This window comes from Pleurodeles waltl, chromosome 4_1, assembly GCF_031143425.1.
Source record: "Pleurodeles waltl isolate 20211129_DDA chromosome 4_1, aPleWal1.hap1.20221129, whole genome shotgun sequence".
In the NCBI taxonomy this organism is placed as follows: Eukaryota; Metazoa; Chordata; class Amphibia; order Caudata; family Salamandridae; genus Pleurodeles; species Pleurodeles waltl.
This window is the reverse complement of record NC_090442.1, coordinates 197162870-197187970: the sequence shown is the minus strand read 5'-3', so window position 1 is coordinate 197187970 and position 25101 is coordinate 197162870. Positions and strand designations below refer to the sequence as shown.

Below are 25101 nucleotides of genomic sequence, written 5' to 3'. Positions count from 1 at the left end.
GCAGGGCTGCCCTCTATCCCCGCTACTGTTTGCCATAGCAATGGAACCCTTGGCGGCAAGAGTACGCCTCATGGAACGCGAATGGGGAATAATCAGGAATGGGCTCCATCACACAATCTCATTATACGCAGACAATGCCTTAATATACATTTGGAACGGCCGCGTAGCTGTTCCCTTAGTAATATCCTTATTAGCTGAGTTCGGGGACCTGTCAGGTCTAGTGGTAAACTGGGAAAAGTCTTGTGCATTTCCTCTGGCAAAGCAGCCAACCAATAGCCAGGGTGCCCCTCAGGTAGGGCATCTAAAGTGGTGCCCGGAAACGTTCAAATACCTTGGGATAAATATATACCATGACACAGAAGACCTAAGGGATGGGAATCTGGGGAGAGCACTGACCTCCATAAAAGGCTCATTGCAATTCTGGAATAAGCTCCCGCTCTCGCCACCTGGCAAGGAGGCGATCGCAAACATGTTGATCTTACCCAGGCTGCTATACTACTTTGCGGCCTTGCCGATAACTATCCCTAAAAGCTTCTTCAGCAACTTAAACACAGCCCTGCTGCAGCTCATCTGGGGCGGTGGCAGAGCACGGGTGGCTCTAGCCACGCTACAACGGCCGGTGGACGTGGGCGGTCTGGGAGCCCCCAACTTCGAACGCTACTATGCAGCCGCACAGCTGCAGTGGGTTCTGAACTGGATCCACAGACCAGCGCAGGCAGAAGCCACATGTCTGGAGCACTGGTTGGAAGGGACCCCCCTGTTAAAGTGGTTGACATCTAAACACCCTAAGGCAGAACATATCAACCCATTGCTTGCGGTGGCACACGCGTGCTGGGCTAAATTCGTGCAAAACAGAGCGGGTAAGCTCCCTTACTCCCCACATATACAGGGAGTGCAGAATTATTAGGCAAATGAGTATTTTGACCACATCATCCTCTTTATGCATGTTGTCTGACTCCAAGCTGTATAGGCTCGAAAGCCTACTACCAATTAAGCATATTAGGTGATGTGCATCTCTGTAATGAGAAGGGGTGTGGTCTAATGACATCAACACCCTATATCAGGTGTGCATAATTATTAGGCAACTTCCTTTCCTTTGGCAAAATGGGTCAAAAGAAGGACTTGACAGGCTCAGAAAAGTCAAAAATAGTGAGATATCTTGCAGGGGGATGCAGCACTCTTAAAATTGCAAAGCTTCTGAAGCGTGATCATCGAACAATCAAGCGTTTCATTCAAAATAGTCAACAGGGTTGCAAGAAGCGTGTGGAAAAACCAAGGCGCAAAATAACTGCCCATGAACTGAGAAAAGTCAAGCGTGCAGCTGCCACGATGCCACTTGCCACCAGTTTGGCCATATTTCAGAGCTGCAATTTCACTGGAGTGCCCAAAAGCACAAGGTGTGCAATACTCAGAGACATGGCCAAGGTAAGAAAGGCTGAAAGACGACCACCACTGAACAAGACACACAAGCTGAAACGTCAAGACTGGGCCAAGAAATATCTCAAGACTGATTTTTCTAAGGTTTTATGGACTGATGAAATGAGAGTGAGTCTTGATGGGCCAGATGGATGGGCCCGTGGCTGGATTGGTAAAGGGCAAAGAGCTCCAGTCCGACTCAGACGCCAGCAAGGTGGAGGTGGAGTACTGGTTTGGGCTGGTATCATCAAAGATGAGCTTGTTGGGCCTTTTCGGGTTGAGGATGGAGTCAAGCTCAACTCCCAGTCCTACTGCCAGTTCCTGAAAGACACCTTCTTCAAGCAGTGGTACAGGAAGAAGTCTGCATCCTTCAAGAAAAACATGATTTTCATGCAGGATAATGCTCCATCACTCGCGTCCAAGTACTCCACAGCGTGGCTGGCAAGAAAGGGTATAAAAGAAGGAAATCTAATGACATGGCCTCCTTGTTCACCTGATCTGAACCCCATTGAGAACCTGTGGTCCATCATCAAATGTGAGATTTACAAGGAGGGAAAACAGTACACCTCTCTGAACAGTGTCTGGGAGGCTGTGGTTGCTGCTGCACGCAATGTTGATGGTGAACAGATCAAAACACTGACAGAATCCATGGATGGCAGGCTTTTGAGTGTCCTTGCAAAGAAAGGTGGCTATATTGGTCACTGATTTGTTTTTGTTTTGTTTTTGAATGTCAGAAATGTATATTTGTGAATGTTGAGATGTTATATTGCTTTCACTGGTAATAATAAATCATTGAAATGGGTATATATATTTTTTTGTTAAGTTGCCTAATAATTATGCACAGTAATAGTCACCTGCACACACAGATATCCCCCTAACATAGCTAAAACTAAAAACAAACTAAAAACTACTTCCAAAAATATTCAGCTTTGATATTAATGAGTTTTTTGGGTTCATTGAGAACATGGTTGTTGTTCAATAATAAAATTAATCCTCAAAAATACAACTTGCCTAATAATTCTGCACTCCCTGTACCATTGGACTACATATTGGGAGGCATCGCAGCTGGAGCGCGGGCGACGCTTACATGGATGGAGGCAGGGGTACAGACAGTGGGCGATTGCTTTGAAGATGGCAAGCTAATGTAATTTGAGGCCTTACAGGCCCTCACTGAGATATGCCCCGGCCAGTTTCTGACATACCACGCTATATGCCACGCAATAAGGAAAACGTGGGGGGCAGGCATTTCGGAACCAGCGGTCTCCCCAGTTATTCACCATCTCTTACAATACAATGACCAAATAAAAATAATATCTAGCCTGTACAAAATCCTAAACAAATCTCCCGAACCACAAGCGGAGAAAGCCTGGGAGAGATGGAACGCTGTACTCCCCGCCCCGATCCCACTGGTGGACTGGCCAAAAGCCTTGTATCATACCCGCGGCGTGTCAGATTCAGATACACTCAATTTAACTTTACGCATCAAACATATTTATCCCCCGCCAGGATAAAGCGAATGTTCCCCGACTCCGAGCCAGTGTGTCCCAGATGCAAGGCACTGTCAGCATCCTTCTACCACATGATATGGGATTGCCCTAATATACAAACAGCCTGGTTGGAGGTGATGCAGGAGATTTCCAAATTAACGGGACTTGCGTTGTCAGCAGACCCCGGGTCTTGTCTACTGGGATTGAGGGAAAGACCTAAAAAGCAAAGATACCTGCACAAATTCACAGATCTAGCATGTTTAATGTATAAAAGATTGATAGCGATGCACTGGAAAGCCCCCAACGCTCCTGATCATATATCTTGGCTCACTCTAATACTACGTTGGGCTCGCACTGATATACCATGTACTTAAAAAACTTGTGCAGGAGGGGCGACAACACACAGGGTGTTCCACTTGGGAAATTCTGGTAATCAAACTCGAAGCTAAAAATGACGAGATGCCTCCATGAACCAGGGAATACATACCTATAATAAGCGCGATACAACTCTCCCCACATCCTCCAACACAGAGGCACAGCCCGCAGGGCGACCCGGCATGACGGCACTGACACCTCCCCCCCCCCCCCCTCTTCCTCCTGTATTCACAACTTACCAGCTTTCCAATGCAAGTGCACTAATAAAGTACAGGGCGTAGAGCCACCCGGTCAGCCATCCTCGGTTGGCAACCTAGCCGGAATCTCCACCAGGTGGCTAGTGATATAGGCCCAGCCGAATAGGGTCCATTCTGGTCACAAAACGTGCAACTCCAATGATAGCTAGCACAAGACAAAATCCCGGCAACTGCAGTAAGAAAAGATACTATAGGATCGATAGCGTTCCGATGCGTGTATTAGGGGTGGGGTTTGTGGTTGTTAAATGGTTTCAATATTGGACAATGTAACAGAGATCCTGTTGTCGATAATTGAACAGTTTGTATTTTATGTCTGAAACATAAAACCAATAAAAAATATTTAAAAAATATATATATATGTTGCTTTCTGATTAGCAAATCAGATTATCTGATAGAGACTTCTAGATGTGATTCCTTACCTTAGCATTTCACCTAGGCGTCAGTCTGGATCCAGTCTTCTTTTCTCAAGCAGTACCCCTGCGCGTTAAGTGGCATTGGTCGGCTGCACATCTGTCATCGGAGTCGTGCGCGCTGGATATGATATTACGAGACCTATATAGGTGCTACCCTGGCACGCTGACATCACTTCTTTTCTTTCTGCACCAGCCTATATGCAGATCCGAAGAAGAGCTAATCCTACAGTCATTCTTCGACTAGAATTTTAGACTTTTGTCTAAGCCTTTTTTGACACTCTGGTGCGGCGAGATGTTATGATGGAAAACCTAATTCAAGCCTTGTGACTTCTGTCATCGGTTGATGGTCATGACGGATCTGCGCCTCGTGTGTCTTTGGTGTTTGGAGCTTGACCACGACCCGAAGTCATGCTCCACGGGCCGGGCCAGGAATCGGAAAGCTTTGAGGGAGTGGTCCCAGAAGCTACTTGCGGCCTGGCCCTTGGCTCCTTGTCGCTCCCTGTCTCAGTCGAGAGGAAGGTCGAGAGGCTAGTCACAGAGCCCCCACTCTTCGTCGTCCCACTCCAAGTCCTTGGGACATTAGGGTAAGCATGAGAAGAAGTCGAAGAAGAGCAAGCGTTCTTCGCCTTCGCCCCATCTGTCAGCTGATGCGACACGGGAAAAGGAGCATTGTCGCTCTAGACCTCTGCCTTAAAGCCTAGTTCTGGGTCGGCTATGCGGTTCCCTGAGTTTCTGGGAGCCAGAGCCACCGCTGCCCACCCACGTGAATTCTACGAGGCAACGCGCCTCATCTTTGAGCAGTCCGACCATGCTGGAGCCCCTTTGGACCCCGTGGGGTCGGCAGGGGCCCCCTTGGGTTCGGCACCGGCAGCTTCGGCCTTGACTCCAGACGGCACCCAGGAATCCGTTGGTCTAGACACTCCCCCTGACACTGGCATGCTTTCTTCCCCTACCATGGCTATGGAGGAGGGAGCATCCTATTGCATGGTGATGAGGAGAGCGCCCGAGGTCCTGGGCCTCTGCCTTTGGTGGCCAGTAGGACTAACCTCCTGACTGAAGTGCTTCAGCCTGGGACTTCCTCTTCTGAATCCCTTTTGTCTTTTAATGAAGCCCTCACTGATGTCCTGCTGAGGGCTTGGTCCACACTCAGCACAGAAGCTCCTGTTAATAGGACAATTGCTCGCCGCCATTGACCAGTGCCTAATGCCCCAGTGTTCCTGACGCAACACCCATCCGTGAGAGCTTGGTTATCCAGGCCTCTACATCCACAGGCGTGTTCCCTTCCGCTCCTCCGGATAGGGAATCCAAGAGACTGAATTAGCTTGGGAAGAGAATGTTTTCTTCCTTCAGTCTGGCATTGCGGTCCGTAAACACCGCATGCCTTTTGAGCCGTTACACCCATACTTTATGGGACACGGTTGCGCATGTGCTGCCACAGGTGCCGGAGGAGGCCCGGGCCATTCTCTCCCAAGCTGTTGCTGACGGGAGGGACGCAGTGAAGTTCACGATACAATGTGGACTGGATACGACCAACTCTCTATGTAGATCGGTTGTGACCTTGAGGTGCCCAGGGATGTGGGATCTGATGTTCTCGTGGATCAGGGGGCCAGCAGTCTGCTCAGCCCGCCACCCCTCCAGCTGCAGCCTTCTTCCTAGTCTGACGCTTCCCCATCAGGGCCCAGTCGGAGGCAGGATTCACCATCACCTGCCCTGCTGGCAGTCCCTCACGTCAGACACGTGGGTTTTGCAAATTCTCCCTCCCCTTCGAGACTTCTCCTGCCTTCATAACTCCATCCTACAATCTCATGACAGAGGATCACTTGGCACTTCTTCGCAAGGAGATTACGGGTCTCTTGGCCAAAGGAGCTATAGAGAGGGTCCCTGTGCCAGAAGTAGGTTGTGGTTGCTATTCCAGCTACTTTCTGTTACCACAAAAGGACAAGGGCCTCCACCATATCCTAGACCTTTGGTCCTTAAATTTCTTCCTCAGAAAGGAGAAGTTCAAAATGCTCACCCTGACCCAGGAAACTGGATAGTAGCTTTGGACTTGCAGGACTCTTATTTCGACATCCCGTCCTGCCTGCCCACAGGCGCTTCCTGCGGTTTACGGTGGGGCACGAGCATTTTCAGTGCCTCTCGGATGTTCACACAGGTGATTGTGCTGATCGCAGCTCACCTGCGCAGGTCAGGGGTTTGTCTTCCCCTACCTCGACCACTGACTGTTGAAGGCGGGCTTGCCCCATGCTGTTGCCTCCTACCTCCAGACTATGGAGAACCTCCTGCATTCACTGGGGTTCACTATAAACATGCTGAAGTCACATCTGACCCCCACGCAGACGCTCCTTTTCATCAAAGCTGTTCTGGACATAGTGCAGTTTCGGACTTTTCCGTGCAAGTGGCAAGTCCACGATATTCAGGCCATGAGACTGATGTTTCAGCCTCTGTCCTGGATTTCGGTGAGTTTGACTCTGAGGCTGCTGTGCCTCATAACCTCCTGCTAGTAAGTCATGCCAGATGGCACACGCGGGCTCTGCAGTGGGACCTGAAGTTACAGTGGGCGCAGTATTAGGGGAATCTCTCCGACATGGCCCAGATCTCAGAGGGGACTGCAGGATCTGCATTGGTGGCTTTTGTATCGCTATTTGGTCAGAGGCAGATACTTCTCCATTCCCCAACCAGATTTCACATTAGTGACAGATGCGTCACTCCTGGGATGGAGCGGCCACACAGGAGAGGCGGAGATCAGGGGCGTCTGGTGTCTGGCAGAGTCCTGGCTCCACATCAGTCTTTTGGAGCTCAGGGCAATAAGGCTGTCATTAAAATCATTCCTTCCGTCTTTCAAAGGAAAGGTGGTGCAGGTGTTCATGAACAACACCACCACCATGTGGTACTGCAACAAATGGGGTGGGGCCATGGAACCTTTGTCAGGACGCTCTGCACCTCTGGACATGGCTGGAACATCAGGGATTTCCCTGGTGGTTCAACACCTGGTGGGCTCTCTGAACACCAGAGCGGTCAAACTCAGCCGACAACGCCTGGTCGATCACGAATGACGTCTCTCTCTGGAGGTGGCACAAGGTCTCTTTCAGCAGTGGGTAGAGCCTTGGTTAGATCTGTTCACCTCCGCAGAGAATGCACAATGTCAGCAGTTCTGCTCGTTGGAGTTTCCAAGGCAGCACCTGCTCAGCAGCGCTTTTTGTCTTGAGTGGAGCTCAGGCCTCATATATGCCTTTCCGCCCATGCCACTTCTGCCCAGAGTTCTCAAGAAGATAAAGAACGACCTGGCCCAAGTGATCCTCTTGGCTCCGAACTGGGCATGAAGAATATGGTATCCTGAGCTATTGGGCATGGCCATTGATCCTCTGATCAGACTGCCCCTTTGGGAAGATCTTCTGTTGCAGCAGTAGGAACGGGTTCTCCACCCGAACCTTAGAAGTCGCCGCCTTCTTGCCTGGAAATTGAGCGGCAGGAGTTGACAGCTTTTGACCTTCTGCATGAAGTCTGTAACGTCATCGTGGCAGCCAGGCGTCCCTCAGCAAAATGGTATATGCCTGTCGATGGAACATATTTGTGGCATGGTGCATAGACAAGGTTTTGGGCCCCTCTTTCTGAGGTTCTCTTGTTTATATTTTGACCCAGCAGGGTTCTGCTTTGGGCACCCTCAAAGGTTATTTGTCTGCTGTCTCTGCCTTCTTCAAACTACCAGATCATCCATCCTTGTTTAAATCTCCGACAGTTAGCAGGTTTTATTAAGGGTCTTACCCACATGTTTCCTCCTTCACCATTTATCATGCCCCAATGGGATTTGAATTTGATTCTAACATTATTTGTGTGCTCCTTTTGAGCCGCTTCATAATTGTCCTCTCTGCCTTTTGACCCTTAAGACAGCCTTCCTTGTGGCCATTACCTCTGCCCATAGGGTGAGCGAGCTGCAGGCTTTGTCATTTAAGCCACCCTACCTTACCATCTATCCTAACAAAATGGTGCTTCGCACATGGGCCTTCTTCCTTCTGAAACTGATTAATGCCTTCCACATAGGCTAATCCATCAGCTTGCCTTTTTTTTATGCACCCCCTCATCCTTTTAAGGAAGAGGAGAGACTCCACCGCCTGGACCCAAAAAGAGCATTGGTGTTCCACCTTGATCATACCAAAGAGCTTCGGGTGGGTAATCAACTTTTTCTTGGGAATGTGGGTGCGAAGAAATGTTGGGCAGTGCAGACGAGAACCATCTCTAGATGGGTTGTTCTCCGCATTAAAATGTGCACTGGCTAAAAAGCAACCCCCGGAGGGCTTGCACGCTCACTCTACCAGAGCGACAGCTCCAACCACTGCTTTAGCACACGGATTTCCAGTTGTGGATATCTGTCAGGCGGCAACATAGGCATCTCTGCACATGGTTTACCAAACACTACTGCCTGGACAATCGGGTCTGAAGAGACGGGTACTTTGCCTGTTCAGGACTTAATAGTATGATCTTGGTTCGCAGACCCTCCTCCGGGGAATGGCATTGCTTGGGTATCTATTCTAAGGTAAGGAATCTGCAACTAGAAGTTTCTATCAGATGAACAAGTTACTTACCTTTGGTAACACCTTATCTGGTAGCGACATATTCTAGTTGCAGATTCCTTACTAACCCACCCATCCTCCCCACTCTGCGAACTGATTTCTAGGGAATTGGGACTTCCCTTTCAGAACCCTAGCTCTGAAGCACCACTGATCAGTGTTCTTCATGGCTCCGTGCTTCTGGCATAGAAAGTTGTGAAACAAAACTGACGTCAGCGCACCAAGTGGTGCCTATATAGGTCCTGCAACATAATATCCGGCTCGTATGATGCCGACATCGCATGTGGAGCCGACCGATCCCACCTAAAAGCGAAATTCTAAGGTAAGGAATCTACAACTAGAATATGGCTCTACCTGATAAGGCGTTACTGAAGGTAAGTTACAAACACTTATAGTGGGAGCTAACTCCTCGAATAGTGCTGGAGTGACAGTTAGGATTCCCTCCTCGACTTTGGTTGGAGGGGGATATGTCATATGCGGAGACGTTTCTTCATGAAGTTCAGCCTGATCCTGAAAGGGCCAGAAGTTAAATTACCTCTGGCAATACTAGCATGTTGGGATAATAGAGAGTAGATCTGTTTCAGAACATTAGTTGTGCTGAGCAGAATAAACACCTTCTCCAATATTGGTATTAGGAGAACATTCTTTTAAACATAGCCAGAACTACATTTTCATTTAGATAGGAATATCTAGAAAGTCAGCATCACAAGTGCAATATATAGTAATATTCAATGTACACAAAACGATCCTGATAAAAAATCAAATTATTTTAAGGCATATCAGTTGGCACGCGTTTTAATAAGACGAGGTGGGTGCACTAATAAAAGCATATTGAATTTACAGCCCTTTCTGATCCACAGAAAGTAGGGCATGCATGGGACTGTGGGCTCTATTCATCTGCCCGTAGAGGTTGGCTAATAGAGTTGCAGATGGGGAGATGGAAGATTGAAATTGCTCCTGGCTTCCCTGAGGCTATGTTGGTCACCCCCATTTCCAGTGCCTCACCTGACCACAGTTAAAACAGGTGTTGTTTCAGGGTGAAACAAACTCTCCCTTTTTTCACCCATGGCCCCTTCCAGCCGTTCTGCCTCCTTGTCCCGCCCTGCCAAATTCCATTAACTTGGCACTGTGTTTTGAGATGTTTCTAATTGTAAAATGGCTTCAAATGGTTTGAGATAAATGTTGCCTATTTCTCAGGGCTGTAACCTGTATAGCATAGGACTTGCCTCGGTGTTGCTCAAATTGAAAAGCAAGCAGTGAGTAGCTTGCAGGAAGAATCAAAGCTTCTAGGAACCACATATTACCAGGATCTGGATGGGAGGATTGAGGGCCCGTTGCTTTCAGAAACATTTGTACGTAGCGGAGACTCGTAAATTAACTCTGTCAAGTAGATGTATGTTTATATATGCCCACTTCCAAAACTGCCCCTTTGTGAAAGCATCGGATCCTGTACATCTGATACATGGGCGTGTCAGAATGCAGCCTGTTGCCATAATCCACTAGGGAAAGAAGCAACCGCTTTCACAGCAGATGTAAAGGCAAAATGTCATTTAAATGCTAGAATGATTCAGCAGGCACATTGACCTATGTTGTAAACTACAGACACCAACTAAAGCACCTCACTAGGTTTCCCCACGAACCCCATACGTATTTTAATTTTTTTCTGGATATTGACTTCAGAACTGATTGAAGATTTGTTATCCCAAGCAAATGTGTGATGTTATCCACCTGTCATAAAAAGTAGCTAATATTTTAGTTGTAACTACTGCAAGGTACATTTAGTTTTTAATTAATTAATCCTCAACAGCTTTCATATTTGTTCACTTTTTAGCTATTTATAATTGTATGTTATATATGCCCCTAAATCATCTGTCCCTGCTTTCAGTGGCAAAGGAGTAATGAGGGAGCCATGCATAAGATGTTCTCGCCTCCTGCCCTCAAATAAAAAAAAAAATCTTAGCATCCTGACACCCACCCCACCACTCTGAATGCCTTCCTTTCCAGTCCCTCCCCTCCAGAAAACTGTTCTGCAGCACTGCTCTTACCGGCTCTCACAGAGCCCAGCCACAGCAGTTGGAATTCCTTTGAGGTACAAACAGTGGTTAAGTTATATTACCCACTGTTGCCATGTCACAGCAGTTAATTACCGGTCTTAGAATCCAGTCATTCACTGTAACAGCTCCCTAAATGCATAACAAAGGATTTTACTATTCCCATAACAGTATTAAAGCTTTGGCCTAGAATATTACTATCAAAGCTAATCTGGAATAAGAAAAAAACAGTTCCTGACGTGTTGTGCTTGGAAGCATTTGATTTGACCTTTTACTTGGTGCCCCCTTGCGTCTGGACAAAGCTGTGCTGTTCTCAAGAGCCCTAATGCAAGAGAAACATGTGCCAGGAAATACAGATCTGCAATTCTGTGCCTAGAATGATAAAATGCCTTTGCCATTGTTTTCAGCTTGGTGTGGCTAGCTCTAGCTGATCCTGTGCCTAAAGGCTTTGCTTCAAAAATAGCAAAAGGCTTTATCACTTCTTTAGTTCCACATAGATTGCGTTGGGCTAATCCAGTGCTTAAAAATTCTGCTTGTAAAACAGACATTTGAGCTGGGTAGGTTGAGTGTTGTTGGTGTTGTAGATGCACTCCTTAAAATGAGCAGATTTCCACCTAAAAACAGGATATACCTAGAGTTCTTATCTAGTGTTTTGCATAATGTATGCAGCACTTTAAGCTTGCAGTCATTTGGTTATTAGTTTATTCTTATCCTAAATCTACTGTTTATTGTAGGGGGGTTTTCATAAATAAAGGCTCTCTGTATTATTCTCGAAAAATGTTCCTACAGCAGATAGCTCTAAAATAAAGCACGTTAGATCACAATTAATGCAAGCCACATTTGAGAATGGTATTTAAACAGACCAGGCAGCTTTTAGAAACGTATTCAGACAGGTGGTTTGCATGTCTTCATCGCTAATATGTCTTTTTTTATTTACTTTATTTAACACAATACATGAATTTACAGAAGATGCAACCTATCGGAAAACGTTTACTTGTGGAAATAGTTCTCTGATATTGTTAAGTTTAGTGACACATTGAAATGAGAACGAATTATACCAAAATAGGTGCTGAATCTTTGTGCCTTCTACAGATTTGTTTTTGATAACCAACTTTAAGTTTAATGACAATAGTACAGCCTGCTTAGAGAACAGGATAGGGTACATTGCAAATACATTGTGCGACACCCATGCAGCATCAGTTATAAATTGGTGGTAGGTACATTTTAGAAGGGAGGGATATGGAGACATGAGGTTCATCACAGGGCAGAACCACACCATGTGATAAAAATTGGCTGGGGGTCTCTGAGCAACGAGGGCATCTGGGCTCGGGAGCCGTCCAGTTTGGTGCAGTCTCACAGGAGTAAGGTAGGCACAATATAAATAATACCTTTGAATCAATCTCAGTCAGGATGACATAGTTATGACCCATGGAGCCATAAGGACATCGCACCAATCATCATCGTCCTACAGAGGGCTGAGCGTCGCTCCCAGCGCTTTCTAAGGTGGTTCAGTGTAGTCAGGTAGTTGATAATCAGAGTGCGGTAAATCTGAGATATACCTCCCTTCCCTAATGTACTCATCTGGACCTTAGTCTCTAGTGGGCTAAACTCTGGGATCGAGGCATTCTGGGGAACATGGGTGGTGGGGAGTGTCAGAGTTCTAAATATTTGTAAAATTGTGTGGAGTGCAGGGAATAGGTATCCTGCAGTTCTTGAAATAATCGTATGTGGGACCCGGACCAGGTATATCTCAGTCGAGTGATGCCGATTAGGTCCCATTTATGGAAGCCCTTCAGCGTAACCACCTCCCTCAAGCAGGTGCCCTGCCATAACGTGGTCTGGAGTGTGAGTTTGGTGTCCCAGTATGTTTGTCGGAGAGCGGTTCTTCATGCTAGTAAAATTGTCTGACTCAGTACCAGGATATTGATTGAGAACGCATAGCCATATAGCATTGCCATGATCCAGGTAAAACCCAGGGATGTCAGCTCTAGCTAATGGGCTGGAAGTCAGCAAGGGCTAGACATGGTCTAGAGTTGCTCCACAGGAATGTGGTGGCAAGTCTATCTAAGGCCTGGAATCAGTGGTGGGGCAGATGGATTGGGAGGTGACGAAAAACATATAAGAATCTAGGAAGTATCATTTTATATAGGGCTGTTATGCCCATTATGTTCAACGGGAGGGACTGGCATCTAAGAAGATCATCCTTTGCTCTCCTAGTCAGTGGGTTAAGGTTGAGGGACCAGGGGAACTTTGGAAGAAGGGTCACCCAAATTCCCAGGCATCAAAAACTAAGATGGTGGATGGGAATATCAGATAGCCATGCAACACAATCATGGGATTCGTTCAATGGTACCACAATTGACTTTTACTGGATTGATCCGAAAACCTGATGCCCACCAAAGAACTGATGGACTTGAAGGCACCGGGGGAGCCCATCACCCCAGGATCAGTCAAAAAGAGCAGGACGTCATCTGCATACAGAGCAATGCGGCCCTCATGAGAATTGTCCCAGTGCCAGCCGTGTATCTGGCATCCCTTCTGATACGGTGTGCCAACGGCTCGATCGCTGGGGCACAGAGTAGGGGGGAAAGCGGGCATCACTGTCACTCTGAATTGGGAGTAGCTGTTGGATTGAATGCTTTATTTGCAATTGGCTTGTTTTTAGTAATTTACTCTGACTGGTACCAGGTTTCAACTAAAATTAAAACAAATAAATGGGGGCCGTGGCAGAGGTATCTCGGGCTGGGGCAGACAGTCGGGCGGTGGGGATAGTGTACAGGAACCCCCTCCGGACGACTATGGCCTATTTTACAGGGTAGTGGAAAATTATAGACACAGGTTAATGATAGGAAATTGCCTTTGTCAACACGTGTTTTGCGTCAACACAGGGTCCGAGATTTCAATTTGAATGTGCTGAAAATGGGCTCATAAATGTTAATGTTGTGTGGTTGACTGTCTTTAACTGACAAATAATAACAATTGCTTGCAAAAACAGTTCTGACTGGAACTTGTGATCTTTTACCCCTATAGACTCAGAACCGAATGAAACTAATGGCAGATAACTATGACGATGACCATGTCAAGTGTTCGTCTCATTCGGACCAAACCAACCATAAACCCTCCCCAGACCAGGTGAGCAAGCACGTGTTTAAAGCAGCTGAAATCCAGGCGAGTGCATTGTGCTTACAGTGTGGTGTCTAATGATCGGAAACCACCATAGGGCCTAAACAGTACCTTTTTAGGCGGGGTTTCTACTTAATTCGTTTCATATTGCTGTAATATCAAAGTTTGTTTGAACTCTTACTACATAACACCCTAAACCGCTGTAAGGGAGAATACCCAAGCTACATCCTTTACTTCAGTAATAGAGGCCTTACGGCACACGAGTCTCATTCGTACAAAATTAGTGAATATTTTAATTAATCCATATTCATTATTAATAGACATTTTCTGAACATATTACATTTTAGTTGTGGGTTTTTTGTAGATTTTTTCCACAGACGTGCGAAGAACATTATCCCAGAACCTGTTAATCCAGAAGCATACACACACACTATAAGTGGAGGCAAAGCACTAACATACAAACATTAGATCATTTGTTGCAGTTCCTTTAAAATAATTCTTCTATTTTTTTGCTGGTCAACGGAGCATTCTCCTGCACTGAAACACAACAAAACATAAACTAACGTGGATAGGATGAAAATGATCATGTTCTACATCTTTCAGATAGTGGTACGCAAAAGACTTTTCCCGAGCTGCAGTCCGGTCTCGACCATGCAAAAAATATTAATAACTTTTCCACACTTTCAGCTTAGTCCAAGAATGTTCAAAACATGAAAGTACATTATTGACTTGCCCTACTTTCTGTCCAAAGACACACAAAACAAAGAACACTAATTACTTTCCCCTACTAGCGACCAAATCTGTAACCATAAGCAAGACATGTAGGCAACACAGTTTACGTTTCCCCACTTGCAGTCCACTCTGCAAGCGAGTGTAATGTATTAAAAACATGTTTTCTCTATTTAGTTCCTAATTTGTGAGCATACACCAAACATCAAGGGTACGCATAAAACTTTTCCCCACTTCAGCCCAGTCAATAAGCATCCATATGGCCAGGCACAGATCTTCTTGTTAAGACTTATACACCAATGTTGTACTACATAATTGACCTTGCAAAGCCTGAGCTATGGCCAAGGGATGAAGAACCGACTGCATTGTTTCAATGTCCACCAAACTTTGTGAGAGTTTGCAATTAAATAGAAAACCTATTGCAGACTGTTTGTAGTGTGAATTGTCTGGTGGAGGGGAAGGGATGAATGTGGGAAAACTCCAGCGGTACAAGTGTGACTGTTCTCTTGCTACAATTCTTTATTACAGTTTCTGAAAGGCAGCTTCAAACTGCTCTTTGTTCTGTACTGGGCCTCCTTGAAATTCACAGCTTGCTTACAAATAGGGGTCCGAAACACAAACCGATTCTTCAGCTCAAAATTTCAGACTCCTGTACAGCTCTGTATGTGTAAAGCTCATTTGTATGTAATCATGCCAGTAACCCTTACCGCAGACCAACTATTTTACTCCTTCAAAATCCGCGTTAACCAGTGTTCTTTCCACTGTTTTTCTTTTTCTCCACTTCTTTGAGGCACTGACTTACTTTCATCTAATATAAATAATGGTATATCTGATAGACTTCTAGTTGCAGATTCCTTACCTTAGGTGTCAGACTGGATCCGGATTTTTTTTTCTTCGAGCAAAACCCTTGCGTGTCAGTAGGTGGCGTTGGTCGACTCTGCCGGCGTCGTAGTCGCCGTGATGATGTCAGGAGTAGTACATAGTCGCCGCCTCAGCGCAGTGACATCAGTTCTTTTCTTTCCGCGCCACGCGCTGATCCGGAGAGAGCTACCTTGGTCTCTTTTTGACCGAGTTCAACGGTTTTGTCGAGTTTATTTGTGAGTTTTTGGTGCATTGAGATGTTCCCGAAGACCAGTTTCAAGCTGTGCGAGGACTGTCACCGCATGATGTCTGTGACAGATCCACATCGGGTCAGTTTGTGGTGCTTGGAGTGCGACCACGACCCGAAGTCATGATCCGAGTGCCGGGCCATGCACCCGAAAGCCTTGAGGCCCAGTGCTCGGCTCCGCTTAGGTCCCGGTCTCGCTCAAGCGGAAGGTCTCAAGACCGTTCGCGGAGCCACCACCATTCTTCTTTCTCCAAGTCTTGGGGCACAGTTCAGAAGTCGTCGAAGCGGGCCCTTTGACTTCACCCTGTTGCTCGGCTGATGCGACGCGGGAGGAGCGTCGACGCTCGAGGCCTCTGTCTTCAGAGCCTGCTTCTGGGTCTGCTCCACACTTCCCCAAATTTCTGGGAGCCAGAGCAACCCCTGCCCAATTAAAGGAGTTTTATGAGGCCATACGCCTCATTTTTGGGCAGACTGACCCCGATATGGTGCCTTCGGGCCCAAGGGGTTCGGACGAGGGGCCTTCAAGTTCCGCTCCGGAGGCTTTGGCCCTGGCCACCAGGGTCCCCTCCGGAACAACTCACGGATCCGCACCGAAAGTTGTACCACTGAGACATTCCATTGCGCCGGTTCGCTTGTTGACGCTCCCAACGTCGGTGGTGTCCACCATCGACGCCGACCCGATCCTTATCCCTGACGACTTGGAGTCGGAACGGGGTCGGCTGACGCCACCTCTGTTTTTGATGGGGCCTACTCACCCCAGGTCGTGTTTGGACCCTTTTCCTTATGGGTACGAATTCAGGGAAGGATTGGAGGGGTCCCTGGACCCTTATGTATACCAGGATGACCCATCTTTGGATTGGGCACAAGAATTTGGCGAGGCCAGTGGACTGGACACTTCACCGGACGCTGGCATGCTGTCTACTCCTACTGTGGCTACGGCGGAGGGAGCTACTTATACTATGGTGGTCAGTAGGGCGGCTGAGGTCCTTGGCCTTGAGCTACCTACTGTACAGGTCAGGTCCAATCTCCTGACAGAGGTGCTTCAGTCAGGGGCTTCCACATCTGAGCCCCTTTTGCTATTCAATGAAGCCCTCACTGATGTCCTTTTGGGTACTTGGTCCAAACCCAACACAAGGGCTTCTGTGAACAGGACTACCGCACGCCGCCATCGGGCCGCCCTGAGCGACCCTAAATTCCTGTCCCAACACCCCACACCTGAGAGTCTTGTCATCCAGGCTGCCTCTTCCTCTGGAGCATTCCTTTCTCCACCCCCGAATAGGGATTCATAAAGACTGGAACCATTTGGGAAGAAAATGTTTTCTTCCTCCAGTCTCGCGCTGTGGTCCGTGAACACCGGATGCCTTTTGGGCAGCTATACCCACTCTTTGTGGGATACAGTTGCACAAGTTCTGCAGCCAATACTGGAGGAGGCCTGTGCTATCGTCTCCCAAACTGTCAACGATGGGAGAAATGCGGGGAAGTTCACGATCCGATGTGGGCTGGACATGACCGACTCTCTGGGCAGATCGGTTGCTACGATGGTGGCCTTGAGACACCATGCCTGGTTGCGAAATTCTGTTTTTTCGGGGGATGTCCAACAGTCTCTAATGGACATGCCCTTTGATGGATCCCATCTCTTTGGAGACAAGGCGGACTCGGCCTTGGAGAGATTCAAGGACTCCCGTGCTACGGCTTGGTCCCTTGGCCTTTCCGCTGCCCCTCGCCCCCAACAGTCCACCTTTCGCCCCTTTCATGGCCACAGAAGGGGCTCCCTGTCAGGTCCTCCGCCCAGCCACTGTGCCACCCATGCCGTTCAGCCGCTGCGTGGCCGGGGATGCGGAATCTGAGGTGGGGCAGCGAACCAGAGGTCTGCCCAGTCCACCCCTGCTCCCGCTGCAGCCTCCAAACCCTCCTAGTCTGTCCCCTCACTCCGATCCAGTTGGTGGCAGGATTCGCCATCACCTGCTTAACTAGAAATCCATCTCTACGGACAGGTGGGTTTTGCAAATAGTTCGAAAGGGCTATTCCCTCCCCTTTGAATCTGCCCCACCTGCCATGCCTCCTCCAATCAGCCAACTTCTGGAGGATCATTTGGCCCTTCTCCGCCAGGAAGTCGCGGCACTCTTGGCCAAGGAAGCCATAGAGAAGGTCCCTGTGCCAGAAGTAGGTTGTGGTTGTTATTTCCGCTACTTTCTGGTGCTGAAAAAGGAGAAGGGCTTATGTCCTGTCATAGACCTTCGGGACCTCAACTACTTCCTCAAGAAGGAGAAATTCAAAATGCTCACCCTGGCTCGGGGCCTGTCTACCTTAGACCCAGGAGACTGGATGGTAGCGTTGGACTTGCAGAATGCTTATTTCCACATTCCCATCCTGCCTGCCCACAGACGTTATCTGCGATTCGTGGTAGGTCACAAGCACTATCAGTTTACCGTGGTCCCCTTCGGGCTTACCAGTGCCCCTCGGATGTTCACGAAATTGATGGTGGCGGTTGCAGCTCATCTGCGCAGGTTAGGGGTCTCAGTCTTCCCCTACCTCGACAACTGGCTATTGAAGGCGAACTCAACACAGAAAGTCATTTCCCACCTTCAGACTACGGCTAACCTCTTGCACACACTGGGGTTCACTATCAATGTGCCGAAGTCACACCTGACTTCCTCTCAGATGCTCCCTTTCATCAGAGCTGTTCTGGACACTGTGCAGTTTCGGGCTTATCCTCCTGAAAAGCAAGTCCAAGATATTCAGGCTGTGATCCCAGTCTTTAAGCCTCTCTCTTGGCAGTGGGGAGAGCCTTAGTTAGATCTGTTCGTCTCCATAGAGAACGCGCAATGCCAGCTGTTTTGCGCATTTGAGTTTCGAAGGCGGCACTCGCTCAGAGACACTTTTCATCTTGAGTGGAACTCCGGCCTCCTTTACACCTATACCAATTTTGCCCAGAGTTCTCAAGATCAGGAACGACCGGGCCCAAGTCATCTTGGTGGCTCCGGACTGGGCACAGAGAGTATGGTATCCAGATCTATTGAGCATTGCCACCGATCCTCCACTCAGACTGCCTCTTCGGGCAGATCTTCTGTTGCAGCAACAGTGGACGGTTCTCCACCCAAACCTGTCCAATCTTCGCCTTCATGCGTGGAGATTGAGTGGCGGCAGTTGGCGACTTTTGATCTTCCACCCGAAGTCTGCAATATTATCTTGGCAGCCAGGCGTCCCTCCACCAAAACGGTATATGCCTGTCGTTGGCATAAATTTGTGGCATGGTGTACCAACAAATCTGTTGATCCCCTCTCTGCTCCGCTATCTGAGGTTCTTTTGTTCATTCTTTCTTTGGCCCAGCAGGGCTCTGCTTTGGGCACCCTTAAAGGGTATTTATCTGCCATTTCGGCCTTTCTTAGGCTACCTGATCAGCCCTCACTCTTTAAATCTCCTATTGTAAATAGATTCCTTAAAGGTCTCACCCATTTATTTCCTCCCACTCCATTTATCATGCCTCAGTGGGACCTTAATCTTGTCCTTACATACTTAATGTGTACTCCCTTTGAGCCTATGCACAATTGCCCTTTAGGGCCCCTCTCTTTCAAGACTATCTTTCTTGTTGCCATCACTTCTGCTCGCAGAGTGAGTGAGCTTCAAGCTCTTTCTTCCGGTGGGGGGGAAGGAAGGTGCGGGGGGACGAATAAACATTTAATAAAAAAATATTTTTTTTTTACCTCCTCCGCCTCTTTCCCTCAACCCCCCTCGCTGCAGGCACAGGCTCCCAGCCTGCCCTGCGGCAATACTAACGCTGCTCTGAGCAGCATCAGGATTGGCTGGGCATCCCAGGCATACTGGAAGCCTGTACAGGCTCTCTCCAGCCAGGCAACTGTGTTGCTGGGCTGGAGAGAGCCTACAGCGCATGTGTGTTTGGCCGGCCCGAGACAGCTGTCCAAACACACATGCGCTGTGAAGGGTGAGTGCCTTGCACTCTCCCTCAGTGCACGTCACCCCGTGGCCCCGCCCCTCTCAAAGAAAACGATAATAAACACAGTTTATTATTGTTTTCTTTAAAAGGTTTTGCAGCTGCCACTGCTGGCGGCAGGTGACGCTCCTCCGCCCAAACGGAGACGCCAGTGGAAGACTGATTAGATTGGCCTTGCACCACTGACAGCACTGCAGTCATTTTGGGAGCAACTGCCGTTCAGGGATTGTTTGCTTTTTAAAAGACTTCACTGCTGTCTAGACAGGTTTGCCCTCATACTGGCAAAGTAGTCATACCTCCTGATTTGTAAACAATTCCTTTATGGTCTCTCTAGTGGCAGAAGAAATTTTTGCAACCACTCAATTCTGTGTTATTCTTTTGGCACTGAGAATACTACCATCAACGACTACACCGTTTCACTTCTCTTGCACAGTGTTGCCTTCTTTTGATACAGTACTGTAGACATCTTATTCATTAGTATCAGATCCTACCATTACGCAATCTTTGGCAAAATTCAGCAGCTCCTGCACAGATTTTAGTTTTTCGGAGCCCTGGCCTGATCTTCTTCATGATCTAATCGCTCATTCAGAGTATCCAATGGACTTGACTTGTTTTGTTAGAAGTTCAGGAGAGCTGCATTTCAATCCTGTTAATTTTCACAACTCAAGCCTCATCTTCATAGTATTTTGAAGTTCTTTATACAAACTATTTCTTTATAAGACATCTGGTTCTAATCACCTGTCCTATTCTTGGCAACATAGATGATGGTATTTTTAGAAAACCATGTTTGAGATTCCCTACGTCCTCTGCATATTTAAAGTAGAGCTGTCCATCTGTGCTTCATCCTTAGAGTGTAGACATCCTTCCATACATCAGAGTTCATTAATTTTTAGTTCCAGTTGCTTTTTACATCCTTTTTGAAATAGTATTTTTTTGGGGGGAAAAGATTACAAATATTTTTAAATTATTATTATGGTTACTAGAGTTGATTTGCTCCATCTATACTGCATTTAATTTGGCAAACTGCTTTTAGTCACCACATCCCTTCTTCGCCACAAGGTGCTATATTTTGTTAGGTCAAAGAATCATTGTTTAGTAATTTCAATGATTGTGAGCTTCAGATCAGCACTTCTCTATGATGCTAATTAAACTGTCCTCTCAGGGCAGCAATCCATTGTTAGTGTGATGCAGTTTGCCATTGTTGTATCTTCCACAGTGCTATATTTGTATAGTGATGAGTGCCTCTGTCCTAAGCATTGCTTAGAAGCCCACGGCTGGTGCTATTAAATGTCAGCATGTCGAATTCCAAGGCTGTGTATTCCTGAATCCACCTCAGGCCTCTTTATTCTACTCTCAGGTCCTTTAACTCGCTCTTACAAATTCCTGCTTTCTCCCTTGATGACGGTTTTTCTGCCCCCCCCCCACCCCCCCCCCCCCCCCCCCCCCCCCCCCACTTCCTTTTATCCAGTTGTGTGGTTCTCCCTGTCTGATGAGGAAAAATAAATGCCGGTCCCGAAAAGTCAGTGCTGGTGGCCCCACCACTGGCAACCTCTGTCTCAAATTAAGCACTGACCTTCCACCAATCATGCTTGTCAACTGTTGTTGTAAGGACTTTCGTATCTCTGAGACTGCTGGATTAGGGATGGTAGCACCTATGCTTGTAGGCAACTGAGTCACTCCTACACCAGTTGGCAGCTGTCAGCCCAATCCTTTCAGCTCTCTAGCAGCACCTCACTAAAACCCAAATAGTAAAGGTGATTTCTAGCAGCCTAGAGCATGGACTCTGAAAACCTCTGAGGGAAATCGCTGTGAAAAGTCTTACCATTTTCTCTCTTTAGGAATAAGTCTCATACAAACACACAGGCAAGAAAGAAGATGTAGGATAGTTTTCAATATATTTTTTGAAAAGACTGCAATCTGCAATAAAATGCAAGAGCTGCAATGATTAGGATAGTGACAAGTAACAAAATCAGGATTGTGAAAATAAGCTATGTAAATATGATCAACCCCAACATATTGCAATAAACATGAATAGGCAAACTCCTCCCTAAAGCTTATTCTCTGCCCTAAAATGAGCAAGGTGTGATACTTAATCTGCCCATGCCATGCTCATGAAAAGCGCCTCAGCACCAGTTATCTTAGGACAAGGTTGGCCTCAAGTCTCCAAATCAGGCTTCGTAGAGACACAAAGGCTGAGGTCTGCTGCAAAGTGACGTGCAATATAGATGGAATATCTTGGATGGAACCCCCTCTAATGGTCTTGGTCTCACAAGGTGTTTTTATAAGGTACAAGTTATTGTTCGGGCAGAAATCCTGACATGGGTATGTAGCTAAGTCTTAGATTGTGTGAGCAAACTTGTATCGGCAAAATCATAACAAAACGCCTGATATGTCCACATTCTTTTCTTTGTCAAACGTACAGCAAAAGAACATGATAATCTAATACGTACATTACTGATAATGACGCTTTCACAGAATGGCAGCTGATTATGAAATAAAAACATGTCTTCTAAAATGCAAGCAGTGCTAAAATGAATGAAAACAGAGCATGTTATCTATGTAAAAGGGCACAGGCCTGCAAGCCGAAGCTAAGCTAAACTCCTGTACCCAGGCAGAAAACTAAAATGGACCCACAACACTGTACTGCAGAAACCATGTCTGACTTATGATGTTGCTGGATTAATGTACACTTTTCACCTATATTACTTTTTAAGTCAGGAAAGCCCTGATGACCGTCACGTCTGTCAAATGAGGAAAAACTGTAACAGTTTCGATGTTTGCATTACCATAGTAACGCTTGCGAGGCATCAGGAAACAATCATGCCAAAACTATAATGGCCGATCCTTATCATATTAAGCGGCAAGTCCTCTTTCTATTTCAAGAGGACTCTGCCGACAGTAAACTGAACAAACACACTACGCCTACAAGTGTTGTTCCCTAGATGATTGCTCACTTAAAGTTTTGTGCTTCCTGGGAAAGCGCAACTGAAATGAGGCGGTCTGTCCCCAGGTGTCGCTAACAGAGATCGGCTCGCTGGATGTTTGAAGCTAGAGCCGGAAAAGCAAGGTAAGCGCCTTTGAAGTGAAGCACTCCGCTTTCCATGTGAAACGCTCAGCTTTCCGAGTGAAGCGCTTCGATTTCCAGCAATGCAGCTTACTGCTCGATGAGCTGGGAAAGCGAGTTATCGAACTCGTTCCCTGGTTCCAAACTGACTGTTTTGGTACAAAGGATAAAGCACCCTAATTGGAACACATCAAAGGCTTGTGTCTAGCCTTAAATTTTCTTCGCACAAAGTGGATGTTTTAAAAGACACCGTCAGTATGATAACAATTATTTAAAAGTCATAAAATATTTTATTAATTAAAGAAAAAACAGTATAAACCCGACCATAAATTGGAGGGGTAAAGCTGTACTTAACTGTGTCAGCAAGCATAACAATTATGATTTAACATGAAATATATAGTTATTAAAGAGAAATAAAGTGTTACTAATGTTGTTGAGGAGCAGCTAATAAAAGAGGAATGTGCCTGGTTGTTATGGACTGATATTACTTTGAAATTCCAATTTGAAATTTCCAGTTTGGAATGTTCTTTAAAGGGCTGCAGTTTGGGGCAGCAATATAGGATTACTGCAGAATGATAGCCTCTGTATTTGTAATGAAATTAGAAGCTGTTTGACACTGGCACATCCTTCTGAGATGAAAGAGAAGCTGCACAGACGTGGCGTCAAGAGGATGCTCACTCATATTTCAAAGTCTGACAAGTGAAGATAGCTTTTTGTTACCAATGAATCTGTGGGGTGTAGCTGTTATAAAATAGGCAATTTTGAAATAGTCTTATGAACCAGGGTGTGTTGTGATGAAATAAACAAGACTCTGCTGCAAGAAACAATACTCACTAGAGGCAGAGAATCCATTACAATATTGTTCCGAGCTACTGTCTTATGTTTAGATGGTTTTCTGCCCCTGAACAGTTCCTGTCCTGGAGCTGCTTCCAAAGTTGTTCACTGCTGGTCAATTTAGACCTCTGCATTAATCTAATTCACTCCAGAGTGTAAAGCGGGTTTCTAGACCAAAGGCCCTTTGGAATCTACATTTTTCTAGGGCATGACTTTGTCAATAAAGATATTCCTCTCCATCCAGTGACGTCTGAGATGTAGAATTTTACTTCATATTTAAACCCTGAAGTATAAACTAAAAGAAGTCCAGACCAGGCTGTATTGTATCCTTGGATGATTCATCAACGGCCTTGCGTGTGCTTCTGCTAGTGCGTCAAACTTGCTATTCACCCCATTATGCAGCAGCTGCCACAGGGAGCACATGCATTTAATCAGATTACTTGCATCATTTAGAGCTCTCCAAGCTAGAGACCATGATGCAAAAGTCTTTTTAGCTTAAGTGTTTGTTTTCTTTGCCTCCCTGTCCGGTGACTTTGTTGAGCATCCACTAGGCCGTCCCATATTGTTTACTGCACAAACTACTAGAGCCTCAGCCCCTTGGACGAGGTCTTATGTAGAAACGATCACCCTTTGTCAGTGTTTGAAGGACTTTTCACTGGGCATACTATGCATTGAGGGAAAACATACAAACTTTTGGTGACATTATTCAGACAGGATATTGTGTAGGCAGATACCATGTTATGTATTTCTAAAGTGCATGTTTACTCAGATTGTTACCTGGGCTCTGACTAGCAATTTGTTTTGTTAGCTTATTCATTTTATCGACCTCAGGATGAGACATAGATTTCTACTGTGGATATATTGGTCAACTGAGCAACTGGACCGACCTACTCAGCTGCTTGCCTTCTCCTGCCTTCTGATGCGTAAGGAACTAAGAAATTCTAGGAAGTGAAGGAGTCTCCACTTGCTAGCATTTCTATATGATCTTTGTTGTCCCTTTATAGTCAACATCCCGCAATGCCCTAGTTGGCACCTGGGTCATAAATGACACCAGTTTGTGATGTGAAGTCATGTAGCAAAGGCTTCAGATGCCTGCACGCCTGCTGGGGGTCCTTCAAATGTCAAGGATCTGCTGAGGAAGTACACTTTCCACGTAGGCAATATAAATGTTTTCTTCTGTACCATATATGGTGAAATCAGTTAGTGGTTTATTAGGACGCTAGATAGCAGTGAACTAGAAATACCCGTATTTCCTGGGCTTCTTTCTAAAAGAGCAGTGTGTCCAGGCTGATCTTTTCATCCAGAAGATACAGCACTCTCATAAGAAAGGCTTTTGTGTGTCTGCCCTGGAGAGAATACTTGGTTGGCAGTGCTCGTACAGGAAGTCTCTGTGACCAGAGAGTGCTTAGCATGCCCCAGGTCTCCTCCAAACTAGGTTTAAGTTGGAACTCTTTCTCAGACAGTCTAAACCCAAATTGGGTACCAACAGTTTTCTGTTTGTATTATGTTTATTATATCTTAGGCATGACAGTCCTGGGTTTACAGATAAAGTTCAGTGTACGTGAACTGCCTATTTTAATCACGTGGCGGGATTCTCCACCCTTCTCTTTCCGACAAAATCAGTACAGAGATCTTGTGTGCTTATATTAAAAAAGATTTAAAATCAAGAAGGCAATTAAGAAGGCAAGGCGAGAATATTATCCTGCAATTGAACAAACTTCATTTGA

The 25101-nt window shown here is 46.5% G+C and overlaps 1 protein-coding gene across 8 annotated transcripts in view; it reads left to right on the top strand.

Moving 5' to 3' along the window:
* ERC1 (ELKS/RAB6-interacting/CAST family member 1) overlaps positions 1-25101 on the top strand; it is a 1341708-nt gene that overhangs the window by 1179726 nt on the left and 136881 nt on the right. For all 8 annotated transcript variants that reach the window (XR_011202236.1, XM_069228108.1, XM_069228104.1 and 5 more), the window contains one exon: positions 13595-13696. Coding sequence is in view for 7 of the 8 variants with exons in the window: in XM_069228108.1 (XP_069084209.1) it covers positions 13595-13696 (102 nt within the window). In the remaining variant the exon portion in view is untranslated. The remainder of the gene's footprint in view (positions 1-13594; positions 13697-25101) is intronic.